General features: G+C 47.9%; 1 protein-coding gene across 1 annotated transcript in view; it reads right to left on the bottom strand.

Annotated features, from left to right (window-relative positions):
* Window positions 1-26,946, bottom strand: part of LOC128721568 (A disintegrin and metalloproteinase with thrombospondin motifs 9) — a 53,646-nt gene that overhangs the window by 6,573 nt on the left and 20,127 nt on the right. The window contains exons 6-16 of the mRNA XM_053815338.1: window positions 23,559-23,570; window positions 21,956-21,967; window positions 14,313-14,329; window positions 12,445-12,587; window positions 11,447-11,567; window positions 10,041-10,278; window positions 8,149-8,301; window positions 1,838-2,170; window positions 1,142-1,761; window positions 555-1,077; window positions 246-456 (exon numbers count right to left, since the gene is read on the bottom strand). Of these exons, the coding sequence (XP_053671313.1) occupies window positions 246-456; window positions 555-1,077; window positions 1,142-1,761; window positions 1,838-2,170; window positions 8,149-8,301; window positions 10,041-10,278; window positions 11,447-11,567; window positions 12,445-12,587; window positions 14,313-14,329; window positions 21,956-21,967; window positions 23,559-23,570 (2,383 nt within the window). The remainder of the gene's footprint in view (window positions 1-245; window positions 457-554; window positions 1,078-1,141; window positions 1,762-1,837; window positions 2,171-8,148; window positions 8,302-10,040; window positions 10,279-11,446; window positions 11,568-12,444; window positions 12,588-14,312; window positions 14,330-21,955; window positions 21,968-23,558; window positions 23,571-26,946) is intronic.

The following is a 26,946-nucleotide window of genomic DNA, read 5'->3' as shown; positions in this document are numbered from 1 at the left end:
TCAGGTAGCGCGTAAAGATATGAAAAGTTGTCCATTTTCCCGAAAGCGGACAACAGACATTCCCAACGTTGTTGGAGATGGTGGCCGGAACCGGGTGTCGAGCGATCGACGTGTAGTGGTGGACAGTACACAAATAGCAATAGAATGAAAGGATATGAAGGAGAGAAAGAGAGAAAGAAACCCGATAAGCAACACTGTAGGATGGTCTCAATATTCACCGGGAAGTGGTGGTGCTTGCTTTTAACCTTGTTCCATGCCGAGAACATCCACGTTGCATCCTTGCAGGGTCCTGTACATGGCTCGGGAGTGTTGACTGGTTTCGGTAAGTTCGAACACAGTGACTGATCAACGTAATCAGGCCGTTGCTTCGAGTGGTATTGTCGAACGCATTTGTAGTCGATTTGCTTAAAGCCTTCTCCGCAAGCACTGGAGCACTCAGGTCTACCCGGCTCCCAGCTGGGATGTTTGAAAAAAAAACCAGAACAAAAAAAAATCATGCGATGTACAAGGCTAAAGTAGTAATCGATTAATCTCAAAAGAAAAACGATGCATACTAGAACTTGCAATCCGTGTTACAGGGCGCAGATTCGTCTTTGGGCTTCGTAGACTGATGGCAGTTGTCGGACGACACTTCCTGCATCGTATCGGCGTTAACACATACGGCCGTGAGTCGCGTCTTGCCAGAGCACAGTTGATCGCACTTCATCCGCTGTGTCATTTCCCAGCGGTACTGCGTCTCAGGTGGTCGCTGAATAGTGTTGCTATTGTGGTCAGTTCTGTGTTTCACACGGTAATCGTGCTGATAGGATTCAACCTCATATTTGCTGACTGACGGGTCGACGGGTACCATGTAGTTGTAGTTCACCTGGCTGTTGGAGTATTTATCGTTGTTCGATTTGTCAACAAGTCGCACGATTAGCTTTTCCCTCAGCGGCCGCCCAAAGGTGGATGTGACGCGTTCCTGATTTCCGTGTGCGGTATACTCCAGCCTCACCCCAGCAAACAACCTGTGCTTGCTCGTATGTGAAGTTAATTTACTCGGGTCGTTAAAGATGATTTCAGTCTCACTCCGCAAAGCTACCGGGAGAATAGGATGCGTGCTAAAATGATGAAGATTCACGAGCCCATTGCAAATACTTACATAAGTAAACCGTTTCTTTCCGGTAGCCCACGTGGATGATGTGAACGTTGGTTGATCCTTCCGGAACGATGAACTCTCTCGGTTTGTCGTGAGATAACTTGAGCGAGTTGCTGTGCTTCTCGGGTGGTAAATGTCCGCTTACTTTATCACAGGTGGAATTGTCCCCTTTGCAAACCCCACACTGGTCAAGCTTGGCGTCTGAGTTCAGCACATAGTCGCAACCTGCCTTGCGGCACTGCCCGTTGATGCACATATCGAAGCTGTCCTCGGGAAACGTACACGGCGTACCGTCGATCACCTTTTCCCGCAGCAAGAAGTACATGCTCTTGTCCTGTACGCGGCAGTACAGCTTGCATTGATCGGCTAAGGGCGTACCGTACTTCGGAATCCACCGCACGTTAGGCTCCAACGAGGGCACGTCGAAGTTCTGCCCGTCGAGCTCGTGGCACTGTTCGTCACGGAAGTTATGCCGCGGATCCTCACAGGGCTCCGTGTTACACGGGTGGATTTCAACACGCAAACCGATACAGAACTTCCCGCCGTTTTTTGGCTTCGGTGAGTCACACTCTCGCGTACGTTTCTGGACGCCTCCACCACAGCTTCGAGAGCAGGCGCTGTACCTGTTAAGAAACGAGCGGCGCAATTACAGCAGGTGGAAGAAAGTTTTTGATTTGCTTTCCGTAGAGGATTACTTACTGGCTCCATACATTCCAACCACCGTTTTGCGGCTTCAGCGCCGTCCGATTGATGGGAACACACTCGCCCTTCTGGCACCAGTGGCCCTCGTTGCATTCGGTTCCATCCGCCCAGGGCATGTGTTGCGTTTTGCATCCCGACATTTCGTCCTCCCAGCTACACCAGAGCCGGTTGCAAACTGGCATGTAGGAGCAAATTTTGGAACCGTTGCCGAATACCAGCTCGCACTGCGCGTTGTTGGTGAACTTTTCTCCCGCCAGCTTCGAGTCCATCTCGGTTGGTGCAAGCAAATCATTCTGAGCAACATTTTGCATGCAATTGTCGGGATTGTTCCTTCGCAAGAAGATAATTCAAAAATAGTAAAAAAATACAAAACCGTGAAAATCAAGGACGTCGAGAGATTTTTGACCCCGAGAGGGCTTTATGCTAATCCTAGCTTTTACGGAATCAATTCCACGATAGGTGTTCTGTTCGTAGGTGTTGCTGTGCAAATAGGGGGGGTTTATTGTACATTTTTACATTTCACTGCAGGCACTCTTTCCCTGCCCGATCGAATTGGTATGCAGAGCAGCTGTATCACAGCAGGATCGATATCGCAAAGAATTATCATTTGCGAGCAAGGCGTAGAATGACTTGTTTTTTTTTATAGCATTTACGCTTGATGGCTCGTTCTTTGCCTCCTGGCACATCGACCACTAGTGGCGGGAGGCTAACGGGCTATTATTCGATTGCGGTCGTAAAAGCGCTGTTCGTTTGTCAGGATTTGGAATATTTATGACGTTATGCACGCGGATTGTGCAACCGATAAGTACACACCGGTCATGGACGCTTAAATTTACCGTGCCCTAGGTCGGGGACGGACCTCGCGAGACCTAAGAGTCTCGCGTGCGATTGTGTATGCGGTGTGTAATGGAGGAAATCGTAAAATTGTGATGGACCGTCTCGCCAACGGTATCGGGAGGATGCGTAGCAATAATTGCAGCTGACATATGCAGGTCCATTAAACTTGCTCGGTCAGGATATTGTGCTAGTGACAGGATGGTCCCGGTAAGGTATGCCAATACTGCGTGAAAATTACGTGTGACGGTGTGCGCAAAACAAGTAGATTGTCATCATCGCGAAATGCTGCACTGTCACAGGTGGGCTTGTAGAAAGAATTAGAAAGTGCTGTTTGTACATCGTCCGAAATGAACAAGCAACATGATCAGGCGGAATAAGTTATACGGAAAATTCGAAAGGAGGATGAAAAATGATTTCATGTCTCCATGATACGTCTTACACTGCGAGATTAATGACCACTTGCTGCAGCTGGTATTTGCAGAATTTTTTTGATGAAATGAAATTTTTCAGCTTTAAAAAAAAGCTTAATACTACACTATACGATGTAGTGGATTAACAAAGAAGTATAAACTCTCGTTAGTATAAGTAAACATTGGTAAAGAAAGCCGCATAATGATTTCCCTAACTGTAAGCCCATCTACGGATGAAAAAATAAACGGGTTGTGTAATCGATAGCACAAAAGGTCTGGTAAATCGAAACGAATGATAAGAAAAATTACACATTTACTTGACCGCACGTCCAATCAGCAATTTGTTGCAATTTGGTCCTTTGTCGTGCATGCCGACAGGGATTTAAAAAATGCTCACAGCTCGATATCTTTTCACTTTCAAGCCCCTCCTCGGGACGCGGATGGTATGATAATGAAAACAACCCGCTGGTTGGCGAGATGAATTATGCACCTTGGCAACGCCGCGGCAACAAGCCTTCGGGACAGGCACACAACGCCACACTCGGTAGGCGATGAAGTCATTCGTCGCCTAATACGGCTGTACGATCGAGTAGGACGATCGATGGCATTTGGTTGTTTTTTTTTTTTATTTTTACTCGAACACTACAATTTCTTTTATCGTCCCGACGGTCAACCGTGTGGTGTTGTGTCGTACATAAGCAGGAAAATTGAAGCGAATAAAAATTCCATCTGCCCCGGGTGGCTCATATTACTCAAAAGGCTTCTCCCCGATTACCGAGAGCTTTGATCACGGAAATTAGCCGCACAGTTTCAGTTTTCTGATCGCCTCTGGTGTCGCATTCATCCGGGTGAAGGGGATACCGATGCTCTTACTTTACCGCGTTACATGCGTCGACCTGGCCATTGCACACTGCTCGTGTCGACTTTGGCCGTCGAAATCAATGTCCACCGGCGATGGGCGTAATGCTTTTGCCGAAACGCGACACGAGCTGAACTTAAAAAATTGGCCACGAATCGTGATCTGGTCGCAGACAGCAATCTACAACGCCGTGTAAAAAGTCCGAGTAGTGCACCCAACACATCAGGGCGGTATGGATTTGAAATGTGGCTTAAAGTTACTAAAATAACAGTTCAGAAGTACGTGATGCGAGGTGTTTCTTCGACCTGATTCTCGATGAACAAGACGCGCTAATTGGGTAAAAAAGGGTTGCGAAACGGAGGTATTGGAGCTCAGGGGAGCTGATTGGAGCTCAGGTGGCAAGCGAACATTTTTGGCCGGATTTAACATTTCACTTCTCCTGTTGGAACCCCGCACGACAGGCATTTTTTATATAAAAAAAAAACACATTTTAACATTTTAGTGACCGTTAATCCTGGAACCAGACAGCTTCGTAAGTCGATGGACGGTATCATTTCACCGCAACGAGGAGCGCTCTTATCTGTCATCACGATGTAATACCTTTTTATCTATGTTTCCTGTCTCTCTTCTTTCAAGTCAGGAACAAATGGGAAAGTGGAAGGAAACAAAAAAAAAACACGACTCGCAAATTCCTACCAAATTGCTCGAAATGCGACCGGTAAATTCTCGCCCACGTTTGCTATGCAATCGAGTGTCCTTTTCGGACGCCGGCTCATGTCTTTTTATGGTAATAGATACGCAGTTTGTATGCAATTAACATGAACTGTTGGTTCTTGTTCGGAGTGAGTCATATGTGCACGCATGAAAGATCGTGGTAGAATGAAAATATGGAGAACGAATGTACGGAAGATAACACACAGGGGTGACAGTTATGCTTTCGAAGCTTGTTTCGAAGCAAACAAAGTAGAACAACAATCATGACACCAGAATAAGAGCAGGACGAAGCTCAGCGGCTTGAGAATGAGAAGTTGTAAAGCTGCATCCACAAGGCGAAAATAAACGTTATCTTTCTTGCAAATTCCATTTTGACAACATTCTTCAGACGAAATAACTCCGAAGCTTCCGATGGTAAGCATGCAATAATAACGAGAAAAGAAAACCATTTACCCGCGAGATTGATGTGCATATTAATGTGTTAAAAATATTTGCACGACGCACGTCGTTGGCCTGCGTAAATCAAACTCTCTGGCGGACAAACCGCCGCGATGAAGATTTCAACCGGATAAAAGCCGGGCTTCCTTTTAAGTTCTGCTACCCTTTTTCGTACGCCGACTTTTAGTCATTCGGCAGCTTGGGGTTTTTTTTTGTTGCTGCAAGGAAGCGAGAAAAATTGCGTAAGAAAAGGTGATTTATCTTTTCACATGCTGCTGCCGGCCTTTAGCTTTCCACCGCTTTATTGTTGCTTTCGTTTTATTTTGTTCTCACTTTTTCGATACACGATTGCACCGGACAGCCGAACAAATGCAATTGCAGATTAATTTCTTCCTTGCCGGCGACATACAACAACAAAAAAAAAACACGCACACAACTGCCTCAATCAATTTTGGATGACAGTGTACGGTTTTCGTCCTTTTTGATGCGAATTCTCTCCCGTGTTGCCGAAAAAGGTAAGCTCCGAGATTGTTTTGATCGTTGCTGATCAATTATTTGATTAGCAGTAAAATATGACCCAGTGCATGCTTTCGCCATGTTCGGCAGCGAGTGTCTGAGAGCTCGTTTCGTGAATTTTCCTTCATTCCTGCGCATGTCTCGAGGGGATTTTCCGTTTGCATGCTTGCTCCAACGTGTGGTCGGCAACCCACTGGCTCGGGAAGGATTGTGAAAGGAAAATGTCCGATATAAGTAAGCAAGCGTCGTGTCGTGGCGTTCCATTCTTGTTATTTATGAACGTTGCACAAAAATCCTCATCTTTATGCCCCGTGCGTAGTCTCCTTCGGCACGAGTGACTGTACCGCAAGAGCCATATGATCAATTACGATTCAAAGGTTGACATTATAATGACTTACTTCTCCTTGTCGTTCTGGAACAATTGTGCATTCTTGCGGATGTGGAAGAACACGCAAAAAGCAACAGCGTGTAATTGACCAATTGACAACGATCGAATACATTTTCATGTATTTTTAATAAGCTTCAATAACATAAATCATGTCTCTCAGAGTTTCATGGAGCTTCGCATCATCCCAATCACCCTATGAGAAAATGCATTTAGGTATGTGTATATGAGTATTTTTTTTGAATTGTGTGTTGAACAAATATACAAAAATTCACCCTATCGTTAAAACGATCGACGTGATTTTGATCTTCGCCATTGGTGGTTTAAAAGTTAAGATGTACATCGTGAAAGGCATACTCCCGTTCCTCCCAAAGCTTGGCTGTACCGAGCAAGGAATGGCATAAATCAAGCCACTTTTGCGCCCTTTTATGCCACAGCGTCAATAAGGGACGCAACATGTCGGGACCACCCCGTCGACCGCGTGGATGAAGTATTGATAACAAAGAAGTAGCCTTTGTTTTTGGTCAGAACATTTGCTCAGGTTTCCTTTGTTATGTTCTTGTGCTGTTGACTTTCACTTCACGTATGTACAACAAGCATGCATTATGTTGCCTATCTACAAAAGAGTACGACGGACCACACAAGAAGATAAATATGCCAGTGACTTTATGTTGATCCTTTCTTCCAACAAAACAACGATGATAATAATCGTAACAGGAACAAAGCTATAAGTTAAACATTACCGGGCACGTGTGGACGACAAGAGGAAAGTCTGATTCCTAATGAAAGTCTGATGGAGTCTTCGAAGAGGAATTGGCAAAAATAAAACAAGGTTGTCTAAAAGCAAGTAGTTTTTTTTAAACAAAACAACAAGCAGATTTTTATATGATTGATATTATTTCTGTTAAAAATGTATGTACTAATAATCACTTTGATGTCTCCACATGGTTTTAAAGACTTCGTCTGCTCACTGGGAGGTAAAGAATGGCTTTCAAATTTCGACATCATTGCAGATAACCGTCCGATTATTTATTGTGTGGTGTACTAACATATTTAAGGTGTTTAGTGAATGGTTTTTTTTCCAGGCACAATCCGACTAAGGTGGAAAATAAAAACTGACTAAAATTGACGTAAACTCAAATATTTTAATGCTAAGTAAACTATCTAGTTATATAAAATCACAGACAACGTATAGGAGGTCCTGGTCCTGGAGGGTAGTTAAAAATGTGTGTGGTCATTACTTATATCCGTTATTTTTTATAGCTAGAAACAGATGAATTGACTCAAGGCACCCCAAGAGTCCTCTGATAAGGCGACGCCTAGTTGACGTGTTATTGTGTCGTGCGGGAAAAAGGGAACTCACGATTGCCAATCCTCTCACAAGCCATTTCAGGCCAAAGGCAAAGAGAAAGGCGAAGCGCCGAATTAGATCCACCGTGGTGCGGATCTCGGGCTATCCCGCAGCGTTTCTTCATATTGTTGTAGCTGCTTATTCCCGGGCGGCCATCGATTTCGACAGTAAATTAATTTCATTAATTATCGAACGACCATAAATCGACGCAGCCCGCGGGTGCGTATATAATTTTTGTGCCTTCCTTGCATGCCACCATGCCAGCGCTGCCATCTAAACATTCGTGCGCGGACTTTTGTTCGATAGAAAGGAACTGCACAAATGATGCATAATAAAAAAAGGCCAAACCCTGGAACCCTGAATGGGCGCTACGACAGTCGGCAAATCGTCTCCTAATACCTGAGTGGAAAGGCAACATCAGGTAGTTCGGCAGCATGTCTTCGGTCCGGTCTCCGTGTGGGTTGGCGATTAATGGACCGCCACGGTTAGGGCACGATCGCAAGCTAGACAGCGGTCGCTCTCGGCGTGAGGCGTTTGATCGTCGATAAATCTGCCGATATCATAATTTATAGCGTGCCGAGTTGTGCGAGCGGCACTGCACGAAGACTCTGGCGTATCGGAGGCCAGCTTTCGATTGCAGACAGATTGAAGAATGTTTGAAATCTAGCAGGACACCTGGGGATTCCGTTCCACTAATTTCTGACGTGCGAATCGAGGACTTTCGATCCGTTGACAGATGAAACCAAAGCGATGGGAGACATTTACTTGACGGTAATCATTCCATAAAGCTCTACTTACTCGAGGTACTCGGTGAGAATTTGTCGCGAACAGTTGGACCACTGCCAGGGATGCGTGTTGTGGTCGATCGTACGTGACATGATTCGATTGTTTCCGTGCAGGGTGCCACGGTACCGCTGGCACCGGTTGTCGTCATCGTGGGGCATTCCTAATCTGTGTAGAGCAGGTTGAATGAGGGCCAATCGACGGATCACGGATGAGTGTGCGAAGCGTGAAATGGAAAGAAAAGAGCAAGAAAATCACCCGGATCCGGATGGATGGCGATTAGATGCATGGTAACTTCTCGGTTTTGGTTGGGATCGGTATATTCAGCGCGCGAGTGCCCAAACTGGGAATGGCGAATTAGCGCACTGGAGGCATCGATCGAGCGGCAGGCAAAACATATAATCGGGAGACTTATAGGGGCCAGGCTAATTGCACGTGCGCGTTTCGATTGTTCGTGTGTTGTTGCTATGAGCGAATGGCTAAATCACTTCGGAGCTCCATATGCTGCATATCTATTTTGCTAGCAATTGGTTACTGTTGTTGTCAGGGTGTAGTCTGCCGTATACCATATAATTTGTCCTTCATTTCAACTGTCTAAGATTCTATTGATTACGGGGAGTGTTCAAAACAAATTGAATGCATCCTAACAGTTGTAGCTCATGGTCTCGTCAATAAAGAAACATAACTTAGAGACAGTTGGGTAACATTTTACAAGGGCTACAAAAGACTGAGGTTATTTAAAAGACGGTTAAGGTTTGCTGCGGTTAATTTACTGTTGCAGCTTACGAGTGAAGTAAAAATAGCGCATAAAAATTGTGGACAATCAGCATTGTCTATGCTTAACTGCCAACATCAACCCACGAGTCGCGGGTACACACATACGCTCGGATGTTTTATGGAGGATCTCGTAGCAGTCCGTCGGGTGAGCAACGGCTGGCACTTTCCAGAAGCACCAAAACCCACCGTATCAATCACCGGGCACCCACCGGAACATACAGCAAGCCCCACGCCGACACGTCGCGGGTTAATCACGCTCGTGTGTGTTACAATGTGCGCATGATCCGCGGCCCTTAGCTAATTAATGATCCGCTTCTGTCTGTCCGGGTGTCGCTGGACGTGGCGCCGGCTGACACTAACGCCTCGTAAAAGGGGTGGTGCCAGGCCACCCCATTAACTACACCCCGACGACGACGGTAGCAGAACAAAAGCCCATAAAACAGTCGGCCCTTCTTCCGCAAAACGTGTTTTCCCTCCATCGTGGCGCTTGCGCAAAACTTCAACCGGGAATCACTTGAACCGCGACACTATTCGCCACAATTGGTCATTGGGCATTAAGTGCCCGCCCGGTTTGCGCCCAGGCACTTCTCCACTGAGCGATCCAATTTGTTGCTGATCTTTATGCGTGACCATCACGACTTGGTCCAGGTCGACGGGCACGAAACATCCGTGGTTGGTTCTGCACAGGAACGCGTGCGCTTCATTGCGCGGTTTCGTGTTCGGGATGGTATTTAATAAATTTCATTGTGCATCCTATTTTTCATCTCCCGTCTGAGCTTGTTTTTTTTTCTTCGCGTCGTTGTAGGGCGCGTGGTTCGCGAACCTTTTTGCTTTCCAGGTTAGCCGGTGTGTACGGAGGGGTCTGTACTAAGGTGGTCGGGACTAAGCGCACGCCATTTATCAAGCTCGCGTCTAGGAAGTGTAAGCGGGCTCGCCGCAATCTACGGGTCATGCGCTCAAGATCCGATTAATGTGGGACCCCTTTGGTGAGCTGGAGGTGCGCACACCGATGAGTAATTGGCTCGTGTTGCGTGGATTGGCCAAGGGACACTCGTTTGCGGATGTGCATCGACCGGGCGGGCGAACGGATGAACTCGGATAACCCACCACACTCTGGCAGATATACTCACACGTGGCCGAGCTCGTGAGCGATGGTGAAGGAGGCCGATAGTCCGTTATCCTGCACGATGGCGCATGCCGTTTTCCCGCAGATCGTACCCAGCTCGGCAAGCCCCAGCGTGTCGCAGTTGTTCTCTTCTGGGTTGCGGCAGATCTGCTCGCGGGTCAGCAACAGTGCGACGTCGTGGACGAAGTTGGTCGTTTGCTTGAATTTACAGAAGTCCTGCAGCATGTTGGAGGCGGATACTCCTGTGGCATTTGGGGCGAGAGAAGAAAAAGTGGTTAGTGTCTCATTGTTGTAAGGTGTTCTAGTCTAGGGCACCCCTCGCAACCCTTCCCAACCCCTCATCACCCCTCCGCCCCTAGAGAGCGATGAGAGAACAACCGCCAATAAGGCACATCGACAGCAATGGCTTTATTAATTTCCTCCCAACCCGCGATAGATTAGCTAAACGATGCTTTGTGTCGTTCGGTTCGAGGCCAGGGAAAGGAAAGATACGAGCCGTTGGGAGAGAAACTGCATTGCTAAGCCACCCCCGCCGGCGTGATTAGGGTTGCAACAAGCTCGAATATTTGCCAGGCTACCCCCAGCGGTGACGCGGGAGCGCATGGGCCAGCTGCTTTATTAATTACCTTCCAGCAAACAATATTCATCCCAGGTCCCGCATCGAGCCCCGCAGCAGGAGTCCACGCGGCCGGTTTTCGGGCAGCGGCGGCGGTGGCGCATTGATCAAATTCTCACACGCCGCACGAAACAAGGCACCGGGTTCGCAACAGGCCCCGTCCTGCCTGGTAGGATAGTTTGTTTTACGCAGCGGCGCGGCAAATGGCGCAATGGTTGTATTTTGAAGTAAGGCAAAAAAAAAGGCAGCAACGTTCGACAACACCGGCGACCCTGCAGCTGTTGATGCTGCGTGCAACATTCTAACGTGGGTTTTGCGCGAGAGCCCGGAGCTAGACAAATGTTTACAAGAGTTGTCCCATTTGTCATCGGGACACTGGGGGTAATAGAGTTTTCACATGGGGTCAGGGGTGGATCGCACCACCCCCATCATCCCTTCGGGGCAATTGGTAATCGAAGGGATGGCCCGTGGAGAAGGAGCATTCGTCGTCGTCGTCGTTTCGCAAGCTGAAGGATATCTTCGCAAAGGTTTGCGGGCTTGCGTGAGAAATAGGGAGCCAATGCTACCGCTTCAGCGCGGTTGTAAAACATGCCCGCAATCGTTAAACAATATGGCGGTTGGTCGTGTGTACGGTGATGCGGGCCAGGTGACATGAAGATCAGCATCTTCGACGAAGGCTCGCCCCCCATCGGTCTTGAGGTAAGTGTGACGCGACCAGCGAGCGTGAAATATTTCAAATCGCTGGAAAAGCACACCGTTTACGAGGTTTTAAGTCACTGCGGCTTGGAACTTACCTTCAAGACCCTTCCAGTTGGATCTATTTTGTGCATCTAGATCGTGATGGATGTACATTATGTGCGACACGGCTATCTTTATCGAATTACCTATGCTAGCATCGGCATACACACTGGAAACCTGTAATGATGAACGGGAGAACATAAATTAACAAAACTGTGTCTGCGCGGGCAAAGTGAAAAAAAGTAATAAAACCTAATAAACTACCCCTCCACGGAGACTCCCCTGGCGGTGTAATAACGGAAGCATAATTTATGACGCACAAGATTAAGCAATTTCGATAAGCAAAGCGATCGACGGCACGCCAAACCGGTGCCCGTTGCAGCTGCATTGCCATGCGTGCAGTAGCTCGTGTTTTGCGCCGCATTCCGGTAGAACAATTCAATTTCCATGCACGAGCGAAGGCTGTTCAGGAATGCATCGTGGGTTCCCCTCCAGGCCGTAGGGCTGCCATGGGAAAATGGCTCCCGATCAGGCGCCCGATCTTCAAAAAGGGGAGTGCGCTCCGTTGCCTGCAACCGGGAGCGCAAATGGGTGCTCGTAGCAGGATATCTTGATGGCTCTAGTAGGCTGGGTACGGTGGGCTGTACGCCCTTTACCGAAGGTTCAACGGTGCGTAATTGAATACGCGAGGGATGAAATATTCACCACGATCCACCGTCGGGAGGAAGCACGGCTTGGATGGGATAATCTATCTACATGGAAATTGATCGATGCAATCGGCGTGTGTGAGTGTTTTCTTTTTTGCACGCCGATACACGTTTACCACCCGAGGCTGCACTTTTAACGGGAGCGTGCATGGGGCGAACACTTTGCCGCGCTTGCGGTGTCGGTTCATTGAAGGTGTACGGTTAAGATCGATAAGCATCGGCGACATGCAATTACGGAGGTGTCGGAGTAGACCGAGCCGAAAGTGTCGGAATTCATGTCGTTCGTGTGGTTGGAAATAGGCGTTTTAAATGCCGAGATGGGAAGAAAATTATCTGCTGCTACTTACAATGGACATCAGCGTTAGAACGTAGGACTTCAGGTGACGGCCGTGGTATCGCTGCATTTTGTTGTCGACAACTACCATAACCTCCATGATGTACTCGTTGTTTGAGTAGTGATTCAGGCTGCGCTTAGGTCGCATAAGCCGAGCTAGATGGTTTGGGTATGTTGATTCCAAGATGCTTCCTGGATCAGCTGAGTGGAGAAAAAAAAAACGAAATTAAACCATTAGTAGGGCGAGGAAGACCTGCGCGTGAGTTGTTAGAGACTTGTGTTGAAGTACAAACACTCGAGAACTAAGCAACTCTACTCTCTCAAGAAGTCCTGCGCTTAGTACGGTAGAACGGTCGATTGAGCTACGCGAAATGATAAATGTGGCACCCGTAGCTGACATTTAGCTCGAGGCCCTTCAAGCGGCAGGCCAGCAGCTCGAAGCTCGTGTTTGCTGTCGGATTGTTTATTTTTAGAAGCCCCAAAGCCATGTCGCATCGATTATGGTTATGCTCGATCGACCTGCCAGCGCCTTACCGGCAGCCACACCGCCGCACGCGCTAGTTGCACAAGCCGGAGGGCTGAAAAGCAACAGCACCATATCCCATGACCCGCTCTAACCCGTGCTGCTGTTTGCCCGACACGAGCCAAGTGGCACTCTTTAAAATTAAAATATTATGCTAATCAAATTAATGATTTCTAATGCTTAGCATCTCCGACACCGGCGATCCGCGTGCAGGTTCACCTTTCCCTCGTTCACTCGCTGGGCAGGCGAGAGAAAAACAAAAAGCGTATGACGAGCTGTCCGCCTCCTGTCCGGGTGATTTGGAACAAAAAAAAAACCTCCCTTCCTGCGAACGGAGTAACCACCCAAGCAACCTGTCCACCGGTGGGTCACTTTCCCCGCCCCGATCGCCGGCGATTAGGCTCGTTGACTGCGGGCTCGCCTTGTTTTGTTAGATAATTTGCTGCCGGCTGTTTGCCACAAGGGGTAAACGCGCCAGCAACCGGACACCTCATGCGCGTGGGGCAGACGTCCTGCAGTGTCCTGCAGTGGAGCAGAAGTGCAGCGGCGCGTTGTTGGGCTGTTTTTGAGCGACCGATTTGTCCCAACGGTGTGTGTGCCCCGCTGGTGCGATTGATAGATTATTTATGAGTGCGTGTTGATTTTGTCACTTGCGCACACCTGCGTATCGTTGCGATGGCTTGCTCGGGGTCGGTGAATTTGCTAAAAAACCGGCTTGTCAATCTCCCGTCGGTCGGTTGACCGGGGCTTGATTCGAGTGCGCCAGGGAGTCTGGAGATGCCAGCTAGACTGCGGGTTCGAATTCCTTTTTCGAGTGCCTCGGGCGCTGCGGTTGCGCAAGTCGCGAAGGGTTGCGCGAGGCGCACGATTAGTCACCTGTCGCGGCAAACACGCTGCATAAATAGTGCCGGCGTGGTGTCGACGTTGCCCTTGCAGCGCCTTTTCGAGGCTCAATGAGGGTATATGGGCGTTCGCTGTAAGCGCATCATCCACGGTCCGACGGATGCTCGTGGGTTATGCGACCTGCAGCGGCTAAGAATGCTGTTTAGGCTGGTGACGAAATGTGGATGAATGGGAACGATTCCCGCGTCGAAATGATTAACACACACGCCGGCACTATTAAGCCAACACGGTGCGGACGAAACGCTTCTGCTAAGATGAATAGGAAGGTCTTTGAGTTTGCTCTGCGGGGCGTAAGCAAACGAGTGAGATGATTTTTTACGTCCCCGTAGCGATTCGCGCTTAGGGGGACATTTTCGTTTTTGTTGCTCAAATGTGCGGCCTTTAACTGCCCCGCTCGATGCGCTAATGCACCAGAGCTGTCGGCGAAGATGGATGAAGGATGGAATAACAACAACATAAAAAGAAATAGTCCCTTTCACCGTGTGTGTGACATAAATCCACATTCCCTGCGCCGGTGGGATTACGTTTGAGGGCATTCCAGCGATTAGACTGAGCGTAATTTGATGTCGTGATGTCGGCGTCCTATGATAAATCGTGCTAATTGGCGACACGGTCGTTGATACGCATTGCTCACGCCTGCCACGCCACCCTGTCCGGGCGGAGAAATTGATTAGGTTTTAATTGGTGATTAAGCTAATTGGTACGTGCATTTTATCGATCCAGGGCGCAGGGATGGCCGGGGGTAAGCGTGGTACAACCCGCACAGCGGCGCGTCTTCGGGCGATAAGAAACCCCGTGTTGCCACTGCCACGCCAGACCAAGCTGAACTAGCCCAGGAAGACAGCTATTTGCCGGTCGTAGGCGCCGATGGTAATTTATCATTTATGTGCCACGCAATGTTAAGACCGCTTTCCACGCGCGCGGTATCATTTGCCTGTCGAAGTGCCAGAGGACGTTAACCATCAACACTTCTGGCTGGATGCTATCACAGCGATGCTAACCGATCAAAGCGTCTGCATCGTGTACCCAGTTTAAGGGCTCTTCCACGACGTTGCAATGCAAACAGGCTGATCGAGGAAAATATTTGCATTCCCGATCTACGTGGGAGCTTATGTGCGAGGTAATTCTTGCATGCTTACTTTGCATGTTCAAACGTCAGTTAATTTTCTTGTTTCCTACGTGAAACAGGAAGCTCTCGGAGATTTCTCCGTTCAGCTTAACGTCCACACTTTGCAAAATATCTCTCTCGTGGTCTAGGAGCCCACGATTGGAGGGCTAAGCATAAAAAAAGAAGCGTTGGCCCATCCCATCCTATCTACTGAGGTGCTTAGCAATCGATTATTGACTGGAGCCGATGTCCTTGAAATGGACTTTTCATGTCATCGTCTTCACCAACCCGTGCCCGATGTGTCTGTTCCTCTGCTTAAGGGTACAAGCGAGCTGAACCATGAACTGGCCTCACCTGACACGGTGTATAATTAAGATGCATCTAGGAGAACATTTTGCGGACATTGTCTTGGGCGGACGGTGAACGATTCGTGAACGTGTAAATTGCTACGCTGCGGCCAGATGGGGATGAGAACGCTGTTGGCTTTAATAGGCACGCAGTGGTATTGACAGGCGCTTATGGAATTAAATGGCTGTTTGGGGTGTAATTGAAATGATAGAGTAGAAGTCCCATTTAGCGAGATTGAAAGCACCGATCAACGCGCCATTCGCCAAACAAGATACCGATCGACTGTCGATCGTGAGCAGGTTATGTAGAGCCTTTCCTTATTAGCATACGGTAACATTGTTATGCGGACAACGATCTGTGTGGCTTTTGAATGAGATTGTGGGAAAATGCGGTCAATGCTTCTCTGGTTGTTCTGTCCACTGCCTTCGCAAATAGTGCTGGGTTCAATTAATTTTCCCAATGCTTCAAATTTGAATATTCGGAAAATTTGCTCGCTACTGCAGAATAACGAAAACAGTGTAATTTGTACTAAAAAAAACTGTAAATAAAGTGCAAGAAACATTATGTTTGCACCATCGAAATGGGCACGATGCACAAAAGACTTGAACGCGCGAGTAAGACACGAACCCCACTTGCCGTACGACTCGTTTGCAGCAGACTGGTTCGCTCGGTTCTTTGAGGCAGATACCGCATGGTTACAGGAACGAAAGCAGCTTATCGACAGTTTAATTAATCACATGAAGTTAATCCATTACCACCGCCGATCGGTGTTATTCTGTTGGCCTGCAATGGGCAAATTCGTGTCGCATGTTTCAATCTACAAGCGTCGAGCACAAGGGCGACTCAATATATAAAATACGAAATAACTAAAAAGGAACAACGCTTGTAAAACACCTTTATTGAAGATATTCAATAGCGATAAGCGCCCATCGCTGTCGAAAAGCGCTACACGAAATAGGTTCGTGGCACGGCGTGGGCCATTTGAACGAAAAGCATTTTCGCTGTACAATTGTTTAACGATGTTGAAATTAATTAAACCATGCTCGAACAGCGGCGTAAAAGCGCCTTCAAGCACGCTGAAGCCCGGCCGTTCAATAATAAAACACCACCTGGGCAACAATTACTTTCCTATCGGATAGGATATAGACGGCAAAAGCAATCTGTTCGAAATAAATTAACCCATTGCCGGTGTGTGTATCCACAATAGTTTACGAGGAGGCATTTTACAACAAGCATAGATGCAAGGGACGCTGTAAACAGGCTGGGATCGTAAGGGAAAGAGCAGGGAGCAAAACAGGCATCTGGAAATTGCAATGCCGTGTTTTCGAAGCATATGGTATTCGTCAAGACGTTGCTGCAAGCGAGTTTCGTAGGGCAGCCAATTTTATGTTTCTCACGTTTTCCGGCAGAGGTCAGGAGATGAGAAGTACGGTGCAAATATCTAGCACATGTCTGCTAAAGGAAGGCTTTGAAAGGAAACAGCGAAAAGAGAACAGTTTGCTCATGCTGTTTGAAAATGCTATGAAACAGATGCTTCACGACATTAATTGGTTATCAAAATGTGATCAAACGGTAGGACAATTCATCCATTCAAAAAAGAAGGGGTGTTATAAATCATCGCTTAATCTATTTGCCATCGATGATATTGAATCGATTGCACAAGAGTTGTTATAGATCAAGAATATGAAAATCAAGACGAGGCTTCTGATGGACGTTTAATGAGCTATCGGATAATATCGCTCGTAAATTATCACCGAAGCTTTTACGACGAATCAGAACTAACCGGCCCGCAGATTCACCACTCGTCACCGTTTTGTATTTGCTTATCCTGGACCTCAACCGTGTGCTCAAAAATCGATGCCCAAGATGTAAAGTTTTTTTTTCCGATTATTTGATGTAGCCCATTTCGTTAAAGGTTTTATGGGGTTTCGTTCAGCACGTCGAGTGCGAGTTTGACGCGGTCGAATAACCGGACCAACGCAAGGACATCGCTGGATGTAAATGCGGGTAAGTTATGCATTTAAAATATCTTAAGACCTTACCTAATAGGTAGAATCTAATAAAATTTATGTGGAGGGAGTTCAACCGCCATGGAGATAATACATCTAACTTCTATGCAAATGAGCAACCGATTTGTTATCAAGCAGTTGGCGTATGGGTTAGGTATAGCTGGGTTTGTTTTTGCCATACATTAGACTGCTGGGGTGCTTGTTCTAATGAACTAGACATATTTGTTACAAAGAATCAAAGCTATTGGAATTTTCATTCAATCTGTGTCACTCGGGAAAGAAATGAAATGTTGCTGGCCTGATATGAGAATAACATCGATAAAATGGCACATTTTTCGGTTCTTCTTTCGGTTCCAAAAAAACCCGTTCAACATACCTTCCGAGCTTGTTCACAGCAGCACTGTTTCTGGTATAGAGAACGAGTTGGGGAGAAGCGTTTTTTTTCGATGGTTTTTATGCAAATTAGTCGTGCTCAATAGCGACCACCACAAAACAACTTCCTCTTCGCCTGCTTCGTGCCACGATTCAGGCAGCATCCACCACTGGCCACCAATTCGTCGCTTGCAGACACGATGACGGCAAAGCAACCTGTTCCCGGGGGTCTCTGACTCATTCCACGGTACAGTGCCATCGCGAGGAACTGAGCATAATCGAATGGAGAAAAAATCGAACCTCCCTGGGGGACATTTGTGACAGCGAGATAAATTCAAATAAAATAAAAAAAAAACAACACATACACGAATCGTGCAATGGGTGCGGTACTCGTTTGAGATCATGTTGCGCGGCCATTCACGAGCGTGAATGAAAGTGAGAAACATGAAAAAAGGAAGGGCAGATTGAATGAAGAAAAAATAAACGCCATAATACATGAAATACAGTCAAATTTAGCCCACCGGTTTATGGGTCATAATGGTTGTCGGTGAGCGGATAATTTCAATATGTATGAAACAGGAAGGTGGAAAATAAATACTAAAAAAAATAAAACCCACGCGCTTTAGAATGATTTAGCAAATTGTTCGTCGATGAGAAGCAGTCACAAAAATCAGTTTTCTTTGCATCTCCACATCCAAAACAGGGTAGTTCGAAGCACATAAAACCAACATAAAGGCGATCGTGCTGACCAATGATCAGAAAAAATGAGAGGCACATCCTAAGTCAAACAAACGTGCGCCAACTGTGTCTACAAAAGTTCATGCAGCGTGGAAATTGTGTCACCGTGGTTCAGTTTTTACATGCACTACCCACCGATGCGAAGGTGTAGGTGCGATACTGACGCGCGTAAAACCGCAGCCCCCATAAACGATCGGCGAGCTCTGTGCACTTGGATAGACGGGTTAACCATGGGCGCACTTAGTGTTTGGGAGGTTCGGTTTAATGCATTCGCATCTTTCGTGCGATGCAGTTTGTCAACTGCGGTGCTTACGCTCGGTGTAGGCTCGCTTTACATAACCCAAAACCGAGGGCGTGTGGGATGAGCTTCCCTTCGTTTGTCATGAGTGCGATCCGGCTTAAGGGCGATTTGTTTTACGAGCTGCGAGCGGAGCGCTCCAAGTACATCAACCTGAAACCCGTGCTTAATGGGCTGAAATGAAGCGCGGCAAGATCGTTTGTATCAGGGCTGTTAGATTATGTTTTCATTTGTCGGCTCGCGGAGGTGTGAACGATTTATGCGCCAGTTCATTGGCGAGTAAATTAAACTGCCTGCTAGAGAAAGAGAAAGAAAGAGAGATAGAGCGCAGCCCAGCTTGCCTCAGGAGGAATAGGTGTTAAGCGTGAATCATGGGAACGAAATATTGTTCATTGCAAAGGCAGGAGGGTAGACAAATTGCAATCAAGTTCAAATCGCATCGATTATTATGAGATTTTGTTTATGCAACAACCATGCAACGGCCGCCTCGATCGCGCGGGATTAACAGCCGCTGATCCCACCCGAGGCAGGAATGGGTAAGGGTTTGATTTTTGTTTCAGTAACCTGGCGCTGTTTACATTGGAGCGGTCAACAAACTTGTTCCAGCGCTTATTGGCTCTCCAAGCACCGGGCAAACACTATCAGCAAGCGAGAAGTGTTGATACAGGGAAGCGAATGCGGACGCTAACGGGAGGGCAGCAACTTAAATGGCAGGATCGTCGGAGGGAGGATCGTCGAGGATCTGCCATCGCCGGACGGCAGAACGGTCCGCAATATGGCGGAAGCAAATAAAGCAATTCATCACTCGCGGAACGGCCTTGCGAGAAATTACGCAATCATGCCGCGGAAGTAAGAATGGGACATTTGTCTCCGTTCGAGCCGGTGGCTTGTTTGCGGGTGTTGTTAGAGTTCCGCTCGGCGGATTTGAGCTTCTGCTCCGTGCGGTGGCGTGAGATACCGTTCCGTGTCGTCTTAAAACGTCGGAGCCGTTCATTGATGGACGGAGTACGTCAGCGCTTAGCTGTGAGCAGGTTTGGTCCTTTCGCGTGACAAACGAAAACGAAGAAGAAGAAGAAGCCATTTCGCAACCCAAACCCTCGTACTCGCCGCCATCGTGTGCGTCACCGTTGGCGAGGGACCAATATTTTGGTTCATTAATCTTGATTGCCGAAAGAGTTCGCGAACCGCGAACTCGACCTTGGCGGAGTGCCGGGAGGGTCGCGAAGAATGAGATGGCGGCACACAAAAAAAAAACGCGAAGTGAGGAGGTTGATTCAGTTAATTTGGAGCTCCGTACCGATGGTTCAACATGCGCGACATGCGCTTGGTGGGAAAAACGAATGACGTCGGAAGGAGAAGGTGGATTTGGGTAATGTGTTCGCTAAATGGGACGAGTCCCCGTGGGACACCGATGGTGGAAAGAAAATGCCGAGCATTGGCTTTGCGACACGCTGAAGAAGAACGCGCGCGTGTGGAAACGAAACCGAGAGCAGACGCGTTAGTTCTCTAAATGATCTCATTCGCATGTTTCAGGGCGGAAATTCACGGTCGCAGTAATCATCGCCGAAAGTAGTTCAAGATCATGCGATGAATGATGATCAAGATGACGGGGCGTACAATCGAGGATTATGCGCAGGAGGCGGCTAAAAAAATCATCTTAATTGCGAGCTAAATAAACGTCTCGTTTGCTAACGATGTAGGTTAAGAACTCTACATTGAAGAACTAAAATGAGCACACCAAAAATGAAATAAAATATTATCCTTTTCGTATCAGTAATGCATTTTTCTTCTGCACCACTCTCTGGATCATTGACACATCAAAGTGATTGCGCCCATTTTGAGTGACATTCGTGGCAGAGGAACGTGGTGAAACCATTTCGCCTATTGCCGCGGCTATAGCGCGTGGCTATTGCTTAATGGAGATGTTGTTCGTGTGCCAGCTGGTAGCCGGGCGCAGGCGGCAATCTCCTTTATCCCTTTTTTTATCCTTTTCAAGGCACTCGAACGAACGGGATTCGTTTGGGGCACGATCACACCGTCGATCGCCTGACGGAGGGGCCGGCCATTTGACGACCAGGGGAGGTTCGATCAATCATAGAATTCGTGGAAACCAGTTTGTTTGTGGCACGTTCTGAATTTTCGCTGCTCGCCAACAGTGCCGGAAAGTTTACCAGTGCCGTTTCATTTGCCATTCGTTTGTTTTTTTCTTCGTTTGCTATTCTCCAACGGAAGGGGCACACTAACCAGGGAGTAGGAAGAAGCAACCCAAGCAGTTCGCAAAAAAAAAACGTTTACCACGTGAAGGAGCACACAGGAAGGCTAAAAAAGCAACATACCCCGGGAACACTGTTGTTACACGTCAGTCAAAGTTTTTAGCAGGCAATTTACATAATTAGATTTCATGTTTCACTCTACGACACCCCGTCACATTCGGGGGCGGCGAAGGATCGCGTGTGCGACGGTGGAAGTGCGGTAGGTACCTGTCGTGAATGAAATTCCTTACAAGGCAGCGACCGAAGGAAGCGCGAACGATCGCCTCAACCCGAGATCGTGCACGAGAATTCCAAAAATGTATAAAATTAATTTTTAACACGTTCTCGCATCGATACGTCCGTGGCAGCGGCTTGACAGATCGATCTGTTGGTTGATGAGCCTGCCGAAGCGAGCTCCCTTGCAGGAGGATACATTCCGTCGATTTGGGAAGGCCCAAATAGGACAGACAAACCCATCTGCCCATCTCGCTTGCTATCAGAAAAGCCCGCTTCGGGCAGATCTAAATAACAAACGACGCTCGAAGACGCTAACTTTATCATCAATTAGCGCGGCGAGATTTAATAATCGGCCGATGAATTACGTACTGATAGGTTTGGTGTTATGTTTTCCGGTTTTGTGGCCGTTTCCCTGCACACAGGGAACCCCTCTGCCAGTGGTATGCGATTTGATCGGTCACCGAACGGTGTCGTGCGCTTGCGCAAAAGGCCACCTTGCGCCGGTAAGCGACTCAGTGCTACGAAAGGGTCGCCCTTATGCTCGCAGGGAAGCTGGAAAGGGGAAGATGCTCACCCAGAGCGAAGGTGCTGATAGCCATCGGTTGCGGCCCATCACAGGTGGCAAACGTGAGCCGCAGCCCTTCGAGCAGGTTTATTTAATCAACCTTAACATTTACGGCCTATCAACAGCGATCGTGAAACAGCGCCCCGTGCGAGACCGGGGCTGCCTTTAAACGTGGGGTTGGGTCTCCCCCAAAGGTATAACCCTTTGGTTTGGCGAAGGGTTGCCCAACGGCTAGCAACACCCGGTCGATGCGCCACACCGTCATGTTTCGAAGGTCATGTTTTCGGGGTGGAAGACATCTTCATGCCCCATCCGGTCAACGGAACGAAACAGGCGATCGGCGGCGATTTGGATGAAGCGTGTTTGACTTATCATCTAGGCGTGCTGCGGCGCACATGCCTCGCTCGTCTCGTTCTGGCAAATTTTCGAACGCCGATGATCGAAAGCGACCCCCTAACGCGCACCCCTAGCGCGTGATCGTGCGCTATGTTCAGCCCAATTGGTTCCAGCGTAGCGCAATTTGTTTGCTTATCAATTTTTGTCGCTCTAACAGACGCACGGGGTTTATGCTGCTCTGTCGCCGGTGTCGCCGACTGGGTTCGCTCTGATCAGCATGATGATTGACAAGCGTAACTAAACGCCCCTTCTTCGCGCGTTGTGGGGCCGTTGATGAAACCACCCCGAAGGGACGTGCGCGATTGGCGCATCGAAACGCGTCCCACGGCAGGGCTTTGAGCGATTGACACGTGGAGGCGCGAGTTGGTGGGTCATGCGCAAGGCATATACGTAGGTGAAAATTATGAAAAGGCCATCCTGCCAGCTGACCTCGGTGGATGCCTTGAATGGGTGGCTCGTTGCATGCATGGTCATGGGATTGATTCGCAAATAAAATCAGGCTATCTGTTGGCCGAAGGAAATGACGATCAATTGAAGGAGTTGTGGGTCAATACTGAGCATTCAGGTTTGGTTGACGGGGAAAATGGTTTTTGTTGATTTTCCATTTAAACAAAATCACAAAAGGGGCTTTTAGGAAGACTACGATAGTACTATATGGCCTTATTAGCACACGTTAAACTTAAAACTGATGAGTTCATAAAAGGAGTTAGTTTATACACATGCTGAGCTACAAGCAACACCGTGTGGGGGTTTTACGCAAGCTTCGACCGACCCCAGTCAAATAGCACTGACAAACTCAGGTCTAGGTTAACGAAGCAATCACATTCGAAACCATTTGCAGCTAGGTGAGCCGTTCGTAGGGAGCATGAAATGAGTATGCTTCCTTTTTATGTGCGCGGGTAGATCATCGCTACGCACCCTCACGCGACGAGTGGGCGTCGGTAAGGATGCAGCTTCCTACACGGGTGGAAACCCTATTTCCTCAGCATAATGGCTTTCGGCTGCCAAGCAAAAGTGTGAGACGGCGATGTAAAAGAGCAATCCTCTCGCTCTCTCACTCTCTCGCGCGTGCACGTCAATGCCCATTGCAGTATGCAAATTGCACAACATAAGCGTGCAAAATCGGCCGAGAAATATGGCCCACCACCATTCGTCAGCCCTTGGAATGATGGGGAGCCGGGTATGGTCGAGTGGCGTTGACGTGCGGGATGAGCTGCCCGGGCCGTAATGAAGGAAGAGCCGGAAACTTTGCGGTAGGGAAAGTTAAATGATAGCAAATGACTAGGTTTCGCGAATCACGAGATCTACGAGGTTGGAGTTGCAAGCAAGACACGAGAAGCGAGAAGGTGCAGTATCCTGGAGGGTTGGTTCTTGAAACGAATATAAACGTCTGCAGTGAAACCGAACGGCATGAATGAAAACGCACTGCTCAGCACGAGACGTTGCGTGGGCTCGTGACGGTCTGACAATTCATGGCGGGCGAGGCGAAGGCATTTAATCTTCTTATGCAAATACGCCGCCAGCATGTCTGGGTAACTACGTGGTAGCGCAGGCTGATTGAAGGCGTAAAAACTCGTGTGCAATAAATCATGTTCGTAGCAGGCACACATCACACCACAGTATGTGCAATAAGTAAATTTTAGGAATTCTTCTAAAACAATAACAGTTAAGCTAGTAGTTAGTTGAGAAAAATCGAAATAAATCGAATTAAAAATATATATTAGAATATATGAATAGAAATTTTTCAACTAATAACCACAGATAACAAATAAACAAAAAACTTCTCTTACAATACGATACACACTGTTCACAGAGCAGTTCGAAATGGTTGCTTTGTCTTAACAAAATCATCTGCACACAAAGACTGCGCAAGTTCACGACAGGCCATGCTTGTTGAGCTGATTGCTGCCAAGCCACACAAAACTGCTGATTGGTTAGCCAGCAAGCAAGGGGAAAGGAGATCTTTCCGCTAGATCCGAGCTTGATTAAGATGTTCGAATCAGATTCACCTACGATCGACGTTCGGAAACTTCCCGTTACATACGCGACACGAAGCATGAGGGGGTGGGAGGGCGCAAATAAGGGTGCGATCGTGAGGCAAGACAAAACAACCCGCCCAGTGCCGCGGGATGCCGATTTGCGGTTATCGGTCGATTATCTGCATCTGGTCCCGGTGACGACGGAAGCGAGCGGAGGACCACGCGAACGGCTCGGGACGGAAGGAGTTCGCCCGCGGGGTCGAAATTAAAAAATAAGCATAAATTGGCTGCGCCCGATCATGTCGCTGATAATCTGCGCCATGTAATGGAACGCCTCGCCTGGCACCGCCCGGCTTGGGTGGCTGACAACTGTTTTGCTGTTCAGCCACCCCGCAAACCCGCAGTTGGCGGATGGGAGGGAGTTGGTGATGGGTGGTGGGGCGTACCGCAGGAACCGTCAAAGGGTGGCGCACAGAGAGGGCGTTCTTAGCTTAATTATGATAACTACCATTTCTCTCTCGGGCTTCCCATCGTCTAGACTGTGGCCCGATCCTAGCGAACTGATGCTGGAGAAAGGTTAAAACTGGGGGAGTTTTTCCCATCGGCGCTACAATGTTGTAGATAGAGCGATGAATGTTTGGTTGAAAATGGAATGTAGAGTACTGCGATATAAACCACGAGCTGATGGAGTGCCGATCGTAATCGGGTTTGGGAATGTAGACGACCAGACCAGTGCTATCTTTTGGGATTACAAAATTTAAACCAACAGTTACCAAATTTAAACAGCCTCTTCTCTAATGTTCATTACCGCCACCAGAGCGGTTACCAAAAACTACCCAATATTTCCACCATATTGCTGCAGGTTGCCGACATGAAGAAGTCGATCGTGAAATAATAGCTAAAAGAAATACCGTCTGCCATCGAAAGTAGATTAGACGCGCAAAAGGTTTGTCGAGGTTTTGGACACTCACTCAATCACTCCTAGCGAAATGCGTCTGGCGGAGAACGTACGGGGGTTTGTCGGAAGCATAATAAAGGATACCGAAGGCACGCGAGTTTCGATGCGAGTCTAAACCTGCGGGAGGTACGAGGTAGCGCAAATACGAAAATCTACAGAACCACGAGGCCGTTAGCATTGAATGTTTGGTAAACATAGAAGAGGTCCAAAACGAGTGTATTAGAAACGGAGAGCGATGGAAAACGGATAGAGGGCAAGAGTTTGTCGAGGGTAGATGATGATGATGATGATGATGATGATAATGGTGGCGATAGCTGGTGTAAACAAAGTGCTGCATTCCGAGCCAGTCCTGTTACATTCCGCCCGATGTTTGTGGGTGAGTAATACTCTCCTAGTTTAAGAAGATTGCCTTTATTTCACGATGCAACGAAAGCAGAAGCCCGACGGTAGAGGCGATGGAAAGAATTCCAGCTCAAGTCCAAACATTCGCCCCCCTCCAAAAAAAGAAAACAGAAAAAAAAGCAACTCCTTGGTGTGTGGTATATCGATCACTCGATCGTACGATCGGCGGAGGTGATACAAACTAATGAGCTAGCAATGCATGTTGTGATACCTGTTTGCCGTGTTCTGCTGCCAGTTATAAGCGGGCCGCGTAACAGGGTGAATCGGTGGGCCATATTCTTGCGACCGTAGGTCCTGAGTTCGATCGTTGCGTTGCTGATTTGAGATTAAGCGCAATGTCGCACCTGAGCAGAATGAGCATCGTTGGCGGATGCGGGAAGAATTTTGCAACACCAATCGATCCGCACGCACCGTAGCCGTGCGCGAATTGCATAACGAATGTGCTGTCGGTGTGCGGCCCCCGGACACAGACAACCGTTCGGGAGGCCGTCTGGATGGCTGCAGCTGCTCGATTGCCAATGAATCTCGACGCGGTATTTCGACACCTCGTTTGAGCGCAGCTTTTCCAGCGATATCGACGTGCAAACGTCGATAATTCGACGGACAGAACGATTTATTGCATCCAATGGTCGAAACCGTTACGAATTGTGACAACTTAAGTCTTAATGGTGGCGGGTTCTATGGACGTACACGTGACATACCGGTTACTGGATTGGTTTCATGTGAGAACTGTAACGTGTTCGTTATAGATCGGTCGTTTTAGAAGCATAACATTAGTCACTAGGGGGCATATGAATGCAAATTAATCATAACCGAATCATCAAGGTATTACGTGACGTGACACATTTTTCTCGAATGGTTGTGAAGAAGCAAACATACCAATTCTTTGAGCGGGATTTCAAAACTTAAACAGCGGTTGATGGAGAAGGCGTTTTTAAGGCCCAGGGTGATTCTGCAAGCGCTGAGAATGTGCATACTGCGAGAAGAAAATTGCACCAGCTTTACCACCACACCGTGTGTGTTGTATTATGACTGACTCGATAAATTGTTGACAGATTGTACATGATTTATGGACGTCTTGTACCTCGTATCCAGCTCTTACAAGGTACCTTTCCTTTCGGGAGCTTTCCAAACGTATGGTGCCGTTGCTAGCGACATACGATTCGTGGCGCAGAAACCACAGTTTGATGTACTTGAAATGATACGTAATCAATCATGCTCTGCCGTGCGACGAAACCGACGGAAGCTGCGCTATCACCGCTGATGCAGCTTTACGTATGGGTGGGAAGCGCCAGTATGCGCGGCGGCTACATGCACCGTTTGCAGTTGCAGATGGAAACGATCTCATTACAGGAGCTCCTGACCGAGCGGTTTCACTCCAACCGTTGATACTGGATGTGAATGAAAATGAGAACAGTATGGTGGCA

Source organism: Anopheles nili, chromosome 2 (assembly GCF_943737925.1).
Source record: "Anopheles nili chromosome 2, idAnoNiliSN_F5_01, whole genome shotgun sequence".
In the NCBI taxonomy this organism is placed as follows: domain Eukaryota; kingdom Metazoa; phylum Arthropoda; class Insecta; order Diptera; family Culicidae; genus Anopheles; species Anopheles nili.
Note: the sequence above shows the minus strand (reverse complement) of the source record. Positions and strands in the feature narration are given on the sequence as shown.